Genomic DNA, 18,098 nt, shown 5'->3' with positions numbered 1-18,098 from the left:
TCACAACTCGCCTCATTAATCCTTCCAGACAAACCAGGCTTCGTCTTCCTCTCGGGAACGATGGGACGCGGGAAAACATCTGCACGTGCAACCCACGTGCGCCGCCGTCCGTGTACACGTCACTTGACGACGCTTTACGACGTGTACACGTCGCTTGACGACGTATACACGACGTGTACACGTCACTTGACGACGTATACACGACGTGTACACGTCACTTGACGACGTATACACGACGTGTACACGTCACTTGACGACGCTTGACGACGTGTACACGTCGCTTGACGACGCTTGACGACGTGTACACGTCACTTGACGACGCTTGACGACATGTACACGTCACTTGACGACGCTTGACGACGTGTACACGTCACTTGACGACGCTTGACGACGTGTACACGTCGTGCACACGTCGCTTGACGACGCTTGACGACGTCAATGCAAGCAGCTGCCAGCCGTACTGGGGAAGTTGGATTTCCGGTGGTTATCGCTTAGATTACAGATGCGCGCAGACCAGTTACTTTCTCACGCTAACACGCATCTCTACGAGTGTGAATGAGTTTGTGCGAGCCACTTGATCTCTGTGAGATTGAATGAGCTTGCTTTAGCTAAGGCATCTCTATGGCAGTGAGTTGAGGCCGCTTTGGCCTACAGATCTCTATGCAGGGGCAGAGCCACGCTGTGAAAATTGGAGGTGTCCTGGGAGTGAATGGTGGCTGGTGGTTATTAGTTGTATCACAAATGCAAAAGTGACCGGTTATTTGGTAATGTGATCGTTAATTACTGTTGCCACGCTACGTGTAGTACTGACAAGCCCTATTTAGCGTTTGTTCTATCATCAATCTACGGAGCTATTGGCCACCGACTCACTGCTTCGCCTCCTGCTCGTGCGTTAGCGTGTGATTTAAATGTCCCATCATGAGCACAATCAGAACGTGATGAACATTACTGTGACATGCAGAGCCATTGGGGACACGTGCTGGCCATTGCTGTGTGAACCATTCGTAACTTGAAGAGGTCTGAAGAGCTAGCTCTGGGATATCCACTTCCGTGATGCGTTCTCCAAAACGAAGGGATGCGCTGCTCCTCGAGACATCTGAAGAGATTTTTCATCTCGTGACGTGGCGCTGAGAGCACAATTGGAATACAAGTGAAGGGGAAATGTTATATTTGAAATAAAAACATATTTCAGAGGAACATTTCCTCCATTACCTGTGTAACTGCGTTTACATTAAATGTTACCAGTTACTCTGGGCGAATTGTTTGTTTTCATTGTTATTTGTTTACGGTGCTTCTCAGCCACTGCCCTCTCTGTCTGCTCTGTGCATTATGGCACAACAGACTGTGACTTTGTCGCTCGTAGTGGCCCTGGCCTCTGACCAGGAACTTTCCGAGCAAGGGGATTTTTTTTTTGCGAGCGAATGCCGACAGCTCCAAGCATCCCATTGGGTGGCACGGTGGGGCTCTGTGTGAAAAGGTCATCCCAGCCTCGTGAATGCACAAACCGTGGACCCCCCCCCCCCTCCAACACAACGGCACCTGCGCCTTATCTTATCTTTATTCTGTGTGTACAGCGACACAACGCCCATCCAATACCATGTGCAAGGGTGGGAGGAGGGGGCATAGGGAAAACCCAATTCTCAGTGTTTAGATGCACGATTCGGAGCTGCCAGGGCGATGTAATGGTTAGTTCACCGGACTTGCAATCGAGAGGTCGCAGGTTCGATTCCACCTTCCGGCACACGGCAGTTGAAACAATGATGCAGGTCTCTAAAATCAACTCCCCCCCACCCCGGCCACTGTTCACGTAGCAGAATAAATAGCTTCATCAACGCAGTCAGTCCATCGGCAGGTCGTGTGTGGATAGGTACAATTCTGGGTTTACCCACCCTTCCCAACATGTCTGGTCCATGAGGAAAAATAGACCAAATGCCATTCTATAGTACGCACTAGCCGAGGCCTTCCCCCCCCCCTCCCCCAGCAGTTGCACAAGCTACATCTTTTTCTTATCCATAACACAAATAGGCATTATCCATGATCAATTCACCACTGGATGAATGCTGTATAAAAGCCATCGTCATCCTGTACAATCCCGTGATGTAAGAATCCAGAGAGTCCTGCATGAGGGATGTTTTGGCCGATACCATTAATTGAGTGTTTTGCATGTCTGAACAATTCCAATGTACTTCAAAGCCTCACGCCTGAGGGAATAATGTTCAATGTTCTGTACAAATAAGCTCACGAATGCATCCACTTTCAGTGCAGTCATCTTCTGGCCACCTCACAGCGCAGAACATTTGGGAGTTGCACAAAAATGCAAAATCCACCAACCCTTGCCCCCAAAGTGCTGGTGTAGTGGTGTGTGTGTGTATAACCACCATGCCCATCTGGGCTCACGTGAAAGCCTGTATCTCTCTCTCTGTCTCCCTTATCCGTATCTAGGGCATCCCTCCCCTCATTTGTACAGGGCTCAACTTAAGGTCAAAGCTCCCAAATGTCCTGGTTTGGCTGAGACAATCCCGGTGTCAGAACGGTCATCTCTGCTACTATTTGTGAATATCCCATTTTGTCCCCGGTTTAAAATTGCCTAGCTTCACGCTGGACTCATTACGCAGGCAGGGGCTGCGTGACCTGTGAAGTGGGCGGTGCTGCCAGTTCATCGACCAGAGGTCCCGGTTGAGTCTCCCAGAAATGTGATATCTTTCCCGCTAACAACCCGTGCGCTCCTCTCCCCTCTCACACACACCCACCCACCCGCAGGTGATCAGCTTCGTGAGCCTGCGCTACGACGCACAGTCCTTCTGGATGGTGCTGGCGCTGCTCTGGTGCTCCGTGGTGCAGACGCTGCTGCTGCCGCTGTTCCTGTGCACATGCGAGCGCTACCGCGCCGACTGCCCCACCATCTGGGAGCACTGTGCCACCCTAATGGCGGCCGAGGAGCTCGATGACGGTGGGTGGGTGACGGTGGTTGTCCGTGGGTCATACATCCATCGATTCAGATATCTATTCATACACTCATCAATGAATCGATGGCAGTTACCACAAACAGCGGGCGATCTTGGTAAAACCAGGAGAGGTGGCAACCATAGGCTGGTTCCTGGGCTACAAAGAGTGGGCAAAAATAGACAAGGGGCCCCATTTCGTTCTTTGCGCCAGGGCCCATGCCAACCATGCTACGCCGCTGGCAACACCAGTGACAAACGCAAGATTCCCATCAAATATTTAAGCAGAGTATCATGTCTCTAGGCTCTTAATGGTCTCCGTCTTGTCACAAATGGCCAGCCTATGACACAGTTAAATCAGTCTAGCCAGCTGATATGGCTTCATCCATGAAGACATTTGTTAAATCACTCGTTCGTTTGCACGGCTGCAGAGAAGGCGGTCAAGTGGAGGGTGTAGAACAAAAAACCGTGCAGGGACATCTGCCAGAGGTTTTGGGACTTCACATTGTGTTATTTGCTATTATTGTTTATTGAGTCAAAGACACTTTGTCAGCAGGGTCCTGCCAAGTGTTTGCAGTTGGGGGGTGGGGGGGGGGGGGCGACGTTGCCACGTGTAATCCCAGCTGAGTAATTCGCAGGTACACTTTTCAGCATCGGAGGATGCTCGCGTGTACGAATTTGGCCGACGGTTGCCGCATCCTCCCGGATTAGAAACAACACCGGCGGCTCGCCGCGAGCGACGTCTGCCCACGTGGGGTCGCAGGCACCCCGAGCAAATGGCCTGGCCGCCAAAGCCACGAGTGCAGCGTGGATTTCACTCACAGCCGCTCGCGGTAAAGGGCAGCGGGCTGGGGGTGGGTGCTCTCGCTAAGGGGAAGGAATCATCCGTAATTAAACGCAAACGTAACATAGCAGCGTCAATGTTGTTAACGAAATGAATAATGAAAAATTGTTCAGCAGCGAGTGTTTTATTTGTTTTAATGGTAGTCAATATTCACCGATTGGATGAGAATCATCATGAGTGATGGGGACGAAAACTGCCCTCCAAAGAACAAAGCTCGGCTGATTGAGACAAAATTAATTATCCCGATTGAAGGGGCAGACTAAGTTAATTTTGTAACGTCATTAGAGAAAGCAGTACACTGAATAACAAATATGGTAATTGACTGTGAAAGGAAGAGCCTATCCAATTACTTGCCCATGGAACTGCTGATGGAAAGGTATTTGGCTTACTCTTCAAATGTTGGCCAGATATCGTGGACAAGGTGGGAGTACCCACAATGCTTCCCATCACAAGTGACCTGCCAATCAACTGACCATGGTGTACCCATTCATAGTGCTCGGTGGACAGAAGTGAGGCGTATTCTTTGTTCTTTCGGTAAAGTCACGTAGAAAGGAAATAAAAAAATAATGTAAAAATCTATAAAATTCTCACGACGTTTCGATTGCAACACAAGCAATCATCATCATCAGGTGTGAAAACCACAGCAATATTTTTTTAGAAAAAAGTGGCGGTTTTGTCTTAACGTTAGCACCACGGACAGCGACTGGCGGTTGTTCAGACGGACGAGTCCATCTATGCTCGGAACGGAGGAGGGGGGAGAGAAGGAGAATGAAATGCGGTCTGAAAGTCACCGTAAGCGTGAACAGAAGTGAGGCGATTTAAGAGGACTGTCCCCATTGTTTTCAACTCCCACGCCAAGAGAGCGCTGAGAACTGGCATCCTTTGGATTGCACGTCCAGCTGAGGTGACCATGACGCCACGGCAGCTCTATCAGATCGAATTTTACTGCCGACACTTGTGGATAGAAGGGGGGGCTGCTTGCTTGGGGGCTTTGCTAGGAGGGACCCCTTGGAAGGGACCCCCGTTTGAGGGTTTTTTTTTCCAAGAGAGACCCAAGGGGTTGGCGTGGGAGGAGGCACGTCGCTACGTGGTACCGTCTTGGCGTATGATCCCCCCCCTGCGAGTTTGTGGGTGGCGTGGAGATCGTGCGTGAGAGAGACCCGGCATGCAAGGTGGCGAGCCACGTGCCACCCAGCAGATCAAACAGCACGAGCAATCTCTGGCCTCTGGACTAGATTAAGCAACACACAGGCATGTGCGCATGGCATGTACAAAAGCTTTGGATTGCAAATTCGTCCGCCCCCCGTCGGCCCCCTCGCCCCCCCCCCTCCGCCCCCCCCGCCCCCGCTGGCAAATGGGTACACAGAGTGCTGCCCTGGGGGCTGACTGCGTATCTAGAACTCTGCTCAGCCGCTCGATGCGCTGCGTCTGCATTGGCCGGTGGCCGCACTTTGACCCAGACACGTCCTTCAATAGAGACGAGCGAGTGAGTTTCAGCTCGGCGTCACGTGGAGCGCGTGGCTGGGCATTGCCAGTGACTCATGCGTGTAAAGCCTGAGACTTAGATGTTGTTGGGAGTTGCTTCGGCTGTGTGTGCGCACGCGCGCACGCATGCAAGGTGGTTCTTGCAGCTGCAGTGATGGTTGGTGGGTAAATATTTTGATGGAGGCACAGATCCCTGCGGTGGGGGGTGGGGGGGTGGGATCGGCAAGAGAAGCATGGTGTGGGAGATGGCATACGCAGTTCTTCTCTTCATGAGCAAGCAAGTATTATTATTATTGTGACTTTTGTCGAGCAGTGCCCGGCCCTACTGACCGCTCACATCGAGCCACCACTGAGTGGAAGTCAGTGCAGCAAGTGGGTTTGTTGACCCACTTGGGGGTTCTTCACTTGTACGTGCAACAGGCCTTCATCAATACACTGCCGGATGAAGACTTCCCTATGTTGCGCAAGTTATGGGGGGGGGGTGTTACTTGACCATACTTCTCCACGTTGGTCAGTGCGGATTGGTGAAGGTGGGGTGCAGATGTGGAAGTGTAGAAGACTAGCACAACGATGAAATGTGTTGTACATCTGCTTCATCCAATCACTGTCCAGGCTCTACCAGCTTAGCTCCGGAATCTGAAGATCCTGCATCAGGTAGAGAGAATGTGGACTCATTCAATCGATCAGGAGGAGGAAGGAAAGCTGGATTGGGCAGGCAGTAGTGAAAGGGAATGAGCTGAATTTTGTGATTAGGCAGTAATAGTAAGAGGGAATGACCTGAAGGAGGTGATTGGACAGGTGGTGGTGAGAGGGAATGAGCGGAAGGAGGTGATCGAAAGAATATTCTTTGGGAAAGGCCCAGCGGAAGGAAAAGAACAGCGATGCTACGCGATGTTCAACAAGGAAGGACGTACAGAGAAAGAGACCAGCGGAGGACAGAGAAAAACTCAGAGGGGATAATTGATCCTCAGGCCGGTCTACGGGCAGAATTCTGAACGAATGACAGGAAATCCCAGCGTTACTGGGTTGACTGCATCGCCTAACAATGCCAGTTTGTCTTTAACAAAACAAAAATTGGCCTTCATCATTTCTCATGCATCCCGGCTTTGAGGAAGGCGGCTAAACACAGAGCAGTGAGGGACGAGCGATGAGCGACGTGAAACCCGGAGGATGTCCCTTCAGCCACCGAACAATATTCACCACAAAGGCTGCCTTCAAAGTCTGGCCCGTTACAATGTATCGATCGACCAAGGTATGCTTTCCATCTAAGCTCACGTCCCTCAAACTAGGAACCATGTCTAACAGAAAGGGTCCTTGTCTATAAACATCAGGCAGTTCGCCAGCATTGGTTCACACAAGCCTGACTCTGCTGATGGGAGACTGTCAAAATCCGTATCAGGGTTTGATTACAACGAAGCAATACTGCTAAAATACACTCCAAGAAGACCATATGGCTGATGGATTGTGTACAAAAAAAGACTTTATGTTAAATGTGGATTGACAAATATGGTAAGGTGACATTATGCATTTTGTGAGTTTATTTTGGCAAGGGTAAACACCCACACTTTTTTTTTAGATATGCTTACACAAGAGAAACTTGGTAACAGCAATCGAGTATTGATATGAACTTTCTCCACAACAATAGGGAATTACCACTTTGTGTTGTCCATAAAAAATGACTGCACAAAACCTAAGGTGGGAATAAAAAAAAATAGATTTCATGTTACCAGCCATTTTACTACATGAGCATTAAGTCCGTTTTATTCTTTTCACCTATCCAGGCTATGCCCTGCTTAATATTCTCTACAATGATGTGTAATTATTAGTTCCGTGTTAAACATTAAGGATTACTCAATTAAACTCAAGGTCGCAGTTAAAATATTATATTGTGCTAAGCTATTTTTTTATTACAAGAGCATTAAGTCTGTAATCCACTTTCAACTTAATCCATTTAATTTGCGTTCAATTTTGACGAACGTGACGAAAATATTATCTTTGGAGTAATGGCTCGTGCAGAATCGGAGAGGTGCGTGTAAGAGATTACTGTGGCAGGTTGTGATCGATGTGACGATGCCTTCGAATGAATGACAGCACGCTGTGACAATGCTTTCGAATGAATGACAGCACGCTGCCCGGGCGCCGACTCTATCATGGACTCTATCAGTAGTATCCCATCTTGCAAACACCCAACATAACCTTACCATAATACATCACTGCATACATTTTACATCCATTAGTCAATTCACTGCTGGATGAAGGCCTCTCCACAATGTGTCGGTCATGGGTGCAGTTAGACCATACATCAAACAGAATCAAAACCTTTCACTTACACTGGAGGAATTCGATGAGTTCTGAAGCTCTTTTTCACAGATATTCAGTATTTTTACAGATGTCCAGTAAACTGGTCAGTCACCAAGCTTGGTTATCCGGAATCAATTCCGGAATCAATTCCGGATCACCAAGGTGCATAGCGCATTGTGCTAACCACTACGTCACTACTCCACCCCACTGAATGCGTAATAATTAATGCACAATGCATTATCCACACCTTTAACCAAATAAACCGGAATGCTCCTGATTTTGACGCAACACGGCAGCCAAACAAGTTTAAATATCGATATTGCTTAAAGGTGTGACCACCATGTATAGCAGGTGTTATAGGATGCTGTGGGGTTATATGGTCAACAGGGGGCAGTGCAATCACAAATACAGTTGATCATCGATTCCAACATGATCCGGCCCCCCGTTCCCCCCGAAGCCGCCGGATAATCGATGATCTACGAGTAAATCCTACCGGATGATTCCTAGAATCCCATTCATTTCAGGGGTGATTCCCGCATCCCAATTCAAAGGAATGGGACTTAGGTGGATAATTATAACACCTGTTAAAGTCTGATTTCATTGAATGGGATATTTTTTTTACATGGGAATTGTGTGATGAAGCCATTGGAGCTATGCACTCTTAAATCTAAATAGAGAAAACTAATTTCTCTAGAACTGCTTTCTGTGTTTAGTTTGTTGTCCTTCCCCCCGCACCTCTGATTAGCGCGGTTGATTACGTAGTGCGCGAAAGAAGTTCAACACGCATACGCCCAGAGAACACAGCAGGAATAGTCTAACACTAATGTACGCAACGTCACAACACCCCACTCGCCGGAGACGGATATGTGAAAGGTCATAAATGTGAACATCTGTAGAAAATTACAGATACGCCACGCACAAATGAGGTACTGGAAATAAATAATGAAAACTGCTTTACACGTGGGAATATGCTCCACTGTGCTTTCGAGGCGGATGATTAGGAATACATTACTGTCTGAAAAGGTCATATCGATGATGTAACGGTGAGCACATGGGACTTACAATCGAGGTCGGTCGAACGATTTCCTGGTGCGGTTGTCGAAGGTTCAACTGCAGGGGTTTGCACCTTTACATACAGAGACTAATTACAGCAGGCATATAAAAAAAAATACTAAACCACACTAGGTATGGATGGTTAATTGGTCAGGGAAGATATGTGATGGTTGCGTGTGCAACGTTGTACCGTACTATTAACAATGCCACATTCACAGCCTTGTGACTGACGCAACCGTTACTCATTTGCACAGTGGCTGTCCGCAGAAGGCTCCATCATATGAACACCTGGCAACCTGGCCCCATTGCACACAGGAGGTAGCCTGACCTGCTAATCACAGCGTTGGATACTTTAATGATGACGAATTAAACTCGAAGCGCGGCACCACACACGATACGCTCACTCTCGAAAACGAGAGAGCACGGGGAAGAGGCGCGACGAATCACAATCGGGGGGGGGGGGGGCGGGGGGAAAGCGACATCCACGGTGTGAGCCGGCGCTACCAACAGTTGCCCAAGTTCTACAGTCCCCAATATACGAAGGTGTTATCGGCCAATTAATGAGTGTTTACATGTGGGGAGAAAACGGAGCAAACGCACACGCGCGAGGGGGCAACACACTATCCCACACAGGTAGACAAGGTGGGGTCCATATTTTGTCTGTACTGCCTTCTTGTCAAGCCAGCGTATGGCACCTTGCCGCCCACGGTAAAGAAGCGTCACGACATTTGTGTGATCCAGCAACCCTCGCTTCTGCAGTCGCTGGTTTACAGGTCAGGTTTTGCGATGGACGGATACGCGACGTTATGCTGCATGGCAACGCTCGCCTCTTCCTTGCATTGATGTGTGTGTATATCGACAGGCATGAAAACCAACGGGGGATGCGTTCGTGATTTGCCGGCCGAGGGGGATGTCGAGCTGAGCGCCAGCAAAGAGAGCATCGCTCTCAACCGCATACCACTGGAGGGGTATCAGCTGCGTGATCTGCACCAGTTGCTCGTGGAAGGCAAGCACTTTCTCCAGGTACCTCTGGCAGAGCGGTTAAACATTCATAGTCGGGAGGGAGTGGCTAGTACGCCTATAATGCAGCACTGTTTAGGCAGCGAGGGTTGGTGGATCACACAAATGTTGCGAAACTCCCTTACCATGGACATCGAGGAGGTGCTTAATGCCCTGGCCTGCCAAGGAGAAGGTGGTACAGAATGTGTTGACTCATCTACGTCCGACTGAAAATGTCTGTTCCCATGATGACATCACTCCAATATATAACCAGGGAAAATATCAAACGAGCAAACCCGTTTGTACTCAACCCACTGCGATGTCCTACTCACTCAAAGGTACAAATACAATTCCAATGTGAATTAAACATCAAGCAGTCAGGCTGATTAACGATCCAGCACTCACCGATTAAATCAGTCGCCTCGTTATCACTTTTTTCGTTCCCATGAACTTCACTCATTGATTCCTCCACCCAATTACGTGGAATCGGTCGAGCACACTGACGATTTCGTCTCATTTGTACTGTGATTAACCACCACACTGCAGGTAAAAACAATACACTCACCCATTCACTCACTCACACACTCACCAAACTGTAGGTCCAAACACTCCTATTTCTGCATCTTTCCTCGCAGCGCTCCACTTCAGAATTTCTTCCCATCGCCTCTCTTCCAAATCTCTTACAATTACCTTGCTCAATTCAAGAAGCGGATTAACCGTTACAGTTACACATGCAAGAGTGTCGTTTGTCACTCGCTGCTTGGCACTTGGACTTTTGGGCCTGTGCCCAGCATCTTTAATTTCTTTTTTTTTAATTGTAATCTTTTTTTTATTAGCTCGACGACTCGGCCCATCGCTGCCACGGATCAGCTCAGGGGTGCGATCGCTCGTTTCTTGCCTCGTGTGCGATTTTCTCTTCCAGCTGCCACACACGAGGCGCTGTTCGCACGACGACGCGGACATGTGCTGGCCCGTGGGGTCGTCCAGCGGCGGCAAGCTTCGCGGGCCCACAGACGACTCCTCCACCGGGCTGCAGCAGCACGCCTCGCCCAAGCACTATCGCAAGAGATTAAGCGGCGGCGGCGGCGGCGGCATCGGAGTAAGCAGCAGCGCCGGGCAGATCTCGACCTCGGGATCGGCTTCAGACGGGCGCCCCGCCAACTACGCAGGGCGTCGGCGGCGCTCAGAGGGCGGCGTGACGGCCACGCTACGCCCCGTCGTCGTCAAGACCATGAGCCTGGACGAAGGCGATGGCGACAGCGGCAGCAGCCGCTTCTTCACGCTCGACGAGATCATCAGCTACATCGACGAGACGCCCATGGTGAGCCCCTGCCCGAGCCCGGCCCGCTCCTCCACGCCAAGGGGCGGCGGCCCACGCACCAGCACGCCTGTGCCAAGGCACGGCACGCCGTCCAAGGGCGCGCGCGGCCTGCCCGACTGCGAACTGTTTGTTGTGTCTGGAGGGACCTTTGACATCGGTGGCGATGGTGGTAACCGGGATGCGGAGGACGCGGAGATGGTGGGGGCGCAGATGAAGTGCGGAGACCATGGTGCCGCGGACGGCTGCTGCTGGGACAAATGCTCGACGACGAGAAGAATCAATATTTCCACGCAGAACGGCGTAACTCAGTGACAATGTGCGATGGAATTGCACGCGTGGCCACTGAGAAATGCACTTGGTTTTCCAAGATCAAGCTCTCGGGGTGGAGCTCCGAGGTCCCTTCATGGGCTCACGTGAGATTTTCCACCGAGATTGTGACTGTGGAGGCAGATTGGACTGTTGAAACGTAACAGCTTTTTTGGAAAACCCAGTCTTGAGCGTTTATTGATAAGCCATTGAATAAATGTGTATCTTTACAGATTGATAAGATTGCAGTACTCACGATACTACTACGACTGTGACTGTAATTAAAAACCATGGATGGTGATGAGAGAAAACAAGCCCTGAATACAGATCAGGACAATAAAAAATACGCATGACAAGTAAGACGCATTCAACAACAGAGAATAATAAAATATAACAAACACATGAAGAAGAGGAAAGGGTCTGTTTCATCACCGGAACAGAATCGCACTTAGTAAGTCCATCACCAATGGGCATGAAGGACCAATGTTTTGCAGCAGTATTTGTTTAAAGGGGCATAAGCCTGGACTGGTTTTGACTTTGTTGATGCTTATTAGCAGGGTATGTCCTGCATAACAGATGCTCCCGGGTTGTCTGGTGTTATAGGCATGAGCCATCTTTTGATCACTGTTGGGTTAAGCGCAGTGCAAAATTATTTCACAGTTGTCTTGCGCCTTCTTGTACAGAAGTGGCGGGGTTTGAGGTTTGATATGAACGCGTAACAAGGCTCGTGTTGCTGCGAGGACTTTTTTTACTTGCATGAAGCATGTTGCGTGTATTTTGCAGCCACAGGTGCTGATGTGCTGAATATCAAGAAGGGAACCATTTCATAGTTGAGCTGTGATGATTTGCAAAGAAAAACAAAGGCCAGATGTTTCCTTCGATACAAGCGAGTCTCCATCTAGTGGTGGTGAAGAGTCACTAGGGCAGCCTTACTTTAATAGTCCATTAAAACAGTCGTCCATTTGTCAAAGGTTGCCGATATTCACATTTGATTTTTTTTATTTAAGTACATCGTTAATTGATTTTATTTTCCGAAGGAAGCACTTTCTCTATATGGACATGATGTTAAATGTCATGAAGGCGAAATATTGCGAAGCACGTTGGTCGATTTTGTGCAGAGCGAATTTTGGGTTACGTTTATTATATTAATAATAACAATGCCCTTGACTTCACCAAGAGAGCCTCACTGAGTCTCAAGACTCTTCTTGGGAGGGTCCTGATACATTGAGATGTTTTGGCCAACTCCATGAAAGGGGTTGGCTTCGTGTGGGAGGAAACCCAATTCCCCCAGAATAACCCCACGCATATTTTTCAAGCGGATAACACCTCGCAGATTAAAGCATCCATTTCTGCACTGCCATTTCCTGGCCACCTCTCAACACCAGCATACAACACTTGGTATTCCAAGGCAGTCTCTCGTCCATCCAAGTACTAAACACTGGCTCAGTCCTGCTTAGCTGTTGAGATCTGATGATTGGAAGCATTTGAAAGGGTGATTTTGACCTTGTATTATGAAAGGGTTAATTTTGCCGGTTTTTTAGCTGACTGTAAATATTCAAACGATTGGCAAACATGTTCATGGTGGCCACAACCATTAGGCGCAGCTCTGCAATTCAACCCGAGCTACACTTAAATGTCACGAAAAAAATCGTTCCATCTCCTTGTACTGTATTATATTTCCTCTCTGGGGGACCGCGGTTGCAGTGGTTAGCACAACGTACCGCTATAAATCCTGCTACACGAGTACTCCGGTTTAGTTCCCAGCTACAGATAACATCGTGGTGATTTATATCTGAATATCTGAAGCAGACGTAGCAATCCTCCCCTGCTAACCAAGCCCCCCTTCACCAATCCGCACTGACCACCGTGGTGAAGTATGGTTAAACGACCCCTCATGACTAACACTGTGTGGGAAGGCCTTCATCCAAACAGTGGATTTACAAAGAGCTGAAAAGTATTATTGTCAATGACTTTATTACTATATTAATTCTAAAAAGACCAGGATTTATTTACAAATGTGGTATGGATATATGGAGATGGGCATTTGTCGGAATGCGGTTTTAAAATATGATACCTTAACACATTTATAATCTAATGGGAAATGTACTCGTATTCATGAATTAATTGCAGAGTACTGCAGCCAAGAAAAAAACATTACATAAATTATACTTAAGTGGTTAGTCAATTGTATTATCTGATACAAAAGAGCGCAATTTAAAAATATGGGTTAAACACTGCAATGAAGTACTCTGATAAAAGCTTAACGATTGGGAAAGTAACGATGCATCAATTACTTTCAATGTCACATTGTGCTCACAACACGTGCACAGATTCCTACTTGTGTGACTCCATTGTTGATCATTTATGTATTACTACATGGTGTTACATCAAGGCTGAGTGAACAAAACTGTTTGAAGACAGAAAACATTTCAAATAATACAAACGAGGCAGTAAAAACGAGACAAAAAATACTTCATTTGGTTAAATAATGATCCCGAATCTACGTTATGAGTGAATTGTTACACGTTCATTAACAAGCCCACGTTACTGGCACCTTATGACCAGGGGTCAGATCTACACATGGCCAGGGATGGCCAAACCGCGGCTGGGCAGTTCCAAGTGCTGCTCGATGGAGACGTTTATATATATTTTTGACTTTTCAATTTTACTTCATTTGAAACGGGAAACATCTGCCGAATTGTGACTAGCCCGAGGCACTTGTGCCTGTGGCGGCGGAGCCAGACATGATGAGTACTTGTGGGGTGCTACTGTCGATTTTTTAAAAATTAAAAACTCCACAGCCAACCAGCGCACTAGCGAACTGGCTGTGACCACCGTTGTTGTTTTGTGGCGATCGGTCGCGTGAATATTTTGGTTCGGAAGGTCAGGAAGTTTGGTCACGCACTGACCACTTGTGTGAGCACCACTGCCGCTGTGCTCTCTTTCTTCCACACTCGGGTCACACAACACCACTAAAGAGACTGGAGACTCCGTTATCCCACGAGCGTACAAGACGCACAAGGCCGTTCAAGCACACGAGGCATACATTTCAGTTCCCCGCGTCCCTGTCGTCTTCCTGACACAGCAATGCAACGCCGTGCAGGAAGAAAACACCAAGCGACACAAATATAACCCGCAACAGATTGTGACGTCGATCTCATAACATCGGTGCACTCCATGAAAACCCCAGTGACTTGTTCTTGCGACCTTAAACGATGGAGTTCTGTGATAGCGCTCCGCAATTGGTCCACGATAATCCTTTCGGTTCACGATCCGAGGCCAAATCCAGTGTCTTATCCCGTGCACTTCCACCTGCAACGACGTTCCGCACGTGTTTCGTGTTTTTGCCCCGATACCCGCGTCCTTTCGCCTGTGCGCTTGTGAAGTTTGGCTTTTCGGGGCGTCGGTTCAAGCGATGATGGCTCGTGTCTCGGGGGGTGGGGGGGGCATGCGTGCAAGCGGCTGCGACGGTTACTATTTGTGACTGGTCCTATTGATATGTTACCGATGTTTCAGGTGTTCTGTAGCTGAAGGTTGTGTGCTTTGATAATAAACGTTTTAAATACCATTATGTGCTTTAAGTTGACGTCCCGTATTGTGTTAATTGTATTGGTGGATTGCCAACTTGAAATGAAAAAAAAAATTCCGCTATCTTTCCTTCTGAAATCAACAACTGCCTTGTCTTGTGAATCCAAAATTCGTTCCTATTATGATCAATATCATCGTCGTTATTTTAATTTGTTGTTTTTTGTTGTTGTTATAACGTGGGTTGGATGACTGTACATTGGGTCAACGTGCTCGTCTCTTTTTGCAGCAGAAAACAATATTTTAAAACACTTTTTTTCCCCCTCTCTCCTTCAAACGAATAAAAAAAGTATGCCCGTTTCTGCTCTCAACAGCATCAATCGTTGTGTTCTTACTCGAGTCCAGTTTTGCAATGATGACCCTGTTAAAACTTTGCATGGCAAATCAGTGGCTCATTTATGTAATGCGTGTCTCTCTGTGTTAAGAAGAAGAAGACAAACGCTGCACAAAAACAAATATGTGCGGCTTTGCATTCGTGAGGCGTGTTTTGGCCTCGCACGCTGATGCCGTCGCTCCAAGATTGAATGTTTACTTACCGCACAAAGACAAATTAAACGCGGGGCGAGCCACCGAAAACTGACGGACGAAAGTAATTCATGAAGCACGGCACTGATGCGCCGCTTGCAATGTGTTCCGCTGAGACGACACGTGCACTGGCTAATCGAGCAGCAATTGAGCAGGAATTAACACCTTCGGCATCGTCGTCGTAAAAGCGTGCGCGTAAAATATAACCCCCAACGCCGCCATCACCAATGTGTTTATTTTTTTGTTAATTATAGATACCGTAAGAAATTTGCTTTGTTGGTGGGGCAGCAGACGTCGCCATCAAATACATACCTAAGAGTTTTTTTGGGGGTTAGATCGCGTAAATATATAAATGTGTCATTCAAACCCGCCACCACCCGACACAGCCAACTAGTAAGGGTTGTCACGTAAACAGAACGTGGCCAATTCGTCGCTAGTACAGCAACACCGGTGTGTTGGAGAGACAAGCCACAACATTTACAATCGGAGTACGACGTTTCACCAGTAATTACAACTAGTTTCATCATGGATGATATTGGTCGCGAAAGCCCACGTGTTAAATACAGATCTATCAACCCCTTATCAGTGGCCTACCTTATTACAGACCAATTCAAACCTTATTGGTCACCTCGTGCCCTAATAAATCTCAACGTTCATCCTTTAAGTCCCATCACAAGGGAGAACACACAAACATATAAACAAAACGTGTTTTTTGCCCGTATTGAAACGGCTGTACGCCGTATCGACCTGAAAACTCAAATTTCTTGTACAAAAGAATACTGGTAAACCGTATGGGTTTACGGGTATGCAAATATAACACAACATAATAATAAGAAGAAAAATTGTACCATCGTTATGTATTGAAAAATTTAGCGCCGAGCTATCTAGGACCCGTATCTAATCGAGAGGGTCCTCGTCTATAAGCATCTGGCAGTTCACCATCATTGGTTCACTCGAGCTCCGCTGATGAGCCCCACTTAATAATCGGAACCAGAGTTTTGTTGTTGTTGTTGTTAAACCAATGCTCCCGAAATTATGCAGCCCCCAGAGGGGACCGTGTGACTGATGGAATGTGTAAAAAAAAAGACTTCGAATAAGTTATTGTGTGGAGGAACAAGTGCACATGCGAGTCAGACGAATTGTCCGCTCGTTTGATATTGCTGCTGATGTACAGGAACAATGTGCATGCATCATGTACGCTGATTACCATATGACTATCCCAAACGGTAATGACGACTCATTGTAATGTATATACATTCATTAACACCCCCCCCGCCCCTCTCTCTGGACTTCGCACGTGAAAGGCTCACAAGTGACGACGTCACATCTACCCCTCTATTTCAGGAGCGAAACAGGAGGATTTCTTCACAAATCTGGCTGTTGCCTGATGCTGCTCATTGTAATTACTGCCGAAACATCGTACTCAGATTGGAAATGTTGTGGATTTACTCTCCATCACACCGATGTGCTGTACTCGTAACGAATTGGCATGTTCTGCTTACGTGACAAACCTTACCATATTGGCTGTGTCGGGTGGTGGCGGGTTTAACGACACATTTATATATGTACGCGATCTAACCCAAAAAACCTCGATTGTCTTGAGCATGTTGAACATTTGACGGCTATCTTACGTGGGGACGTCTTGAGTGCTGAACGTTTAACGCCATCTTACGTGGGGGTGACTTGAGCTAACAGACAACATTATATGCCTGTAATGATTTTTTATATGGTGAAATTTTCCTTGGGGCCTACATCCACCTCTTTTGGACACGTACAGGTCGTTTTGTATCCATATTATTCCACTGATAGATAGACATTTGTCAATCAGCCTGCGTCTGTCGGAACACTTCACAACACAGTACTGGTAGCAAATCGTGTTACAAATCAATTCATAAGACGCGGACACATGCCATTTCACGTATTTTCGGGTCAATCTCAGACAGGCTGTAACGTTAAGACCCCTTCCCCATTTCCGTGAGAGACATTAGACCATACTTCACCATTCCGATTTAAAGCTTTCGTGACTGCAATGATTCATCTTCTTTGGTTCTTTCGGTAAAGTCCGAAAGAACCAAATTTATTATTTTATTCTCATTCTACGTGACTTTACCGAAAGAACCCAAGAACATACTTCACCACTCTGGTCAGTGCCGATCGAATGCAGATGTTGCCGCTATCCCCTCATGCTGCCCATCCACACACGATCCACGCTCGACTCTGCTGAGCGGTGGTGGGGTGGCGACGTGACCCAGGAATAGCGAACTCGCCGCTTGTTAGATGTTCACGGTTTCGATTGCGACGGCCGCCCTAGTTATTACTGCGGGCGTGTTAATTGCTTCACAGTTCACATCAAAGCATCCCACTAACGTAATTCGCAAGAATCCGAATGTTAATTTATACTGGAGGAATCCAATAAAGCTATGAATCTCTTTTTCACAGATGTCCAGAGTATGCCATTGCATCACGGGCGTCAGTCCAATTTCGCAACAAACAAAAAGACACCAAAAATTATTTAACTGAGCAAACGCACAGCAACCATCGCCCTCTAACTGCCGGACTCGTGCACACTTCCAGTCACTCTGTGCCGCACAGGGACAGCGTCCACAGAGAAACACCCTTTCAATTGCTTGAGATGAGATGCAAGTTGCTTATCGCTGTGTGACGCGTTCTAAGAACGTCCCGGATTAAAGGCGCGCTCCATCAAAACAAATTATCAGCGTGCCGAGATGTTGGCACA

At 47.6% G+C, this 18,098-nt stretch overlaps 1 protein-coding gene across 1 annotated transcript in view; it reads left to right on the top strand.

Annotated features, from left to right (window-relative positions):
- LOC116946896 (putative G-protein coupled receptor 162) overlaps positions 1 to 15,147 on the top strand; it is a 39,682-nt gene extending 24,535 nt beyond the window's left edge. Inside the window, exons 3-5 of the mRNA XM_032962146.2 lie at positions 2,761 to 2,950; positions 9,488 to 9,648; positions 10,547 to 15,147. Of these exons, the coding sequence (XP_032818037.2) occupies positions 2,761 to 2,950; positions 9,488 to 9,648; positions 10,547 to 11,257 (1,062 nt within the window). The 3' untranslated portion in view covers positions 11,258 to 15,147. The remainder of the gene's footprint in view (positions 1 to 2,760; positions 2,951 to 9,487; positions 9,649 to 10,546) is intronic.
- The last annotated feature ends 2,951 nt before the right edge of the window (positions 15,148 to 18,098 follow it).

Source organism: Petromyzon marinus, chromosome 28 (assembly GCF_048934315.1).
Source record: "Petromyzon marinus isolate PM22_M1 ecotype Great Lakes invasive population chromosome 28, UKy_Petmar_22M1.pri1.0, whole genome shotgun sequence".
NCBI lineage: Eukaryota > Metazoa > Chordata > Hyperoartia > Petromyzontiformes > Petromyzontidae > Petromyzon > Petromyzon marinus.
This window is presented reverse-complemented; position numbering and strand designations above follow the sequence as displayed.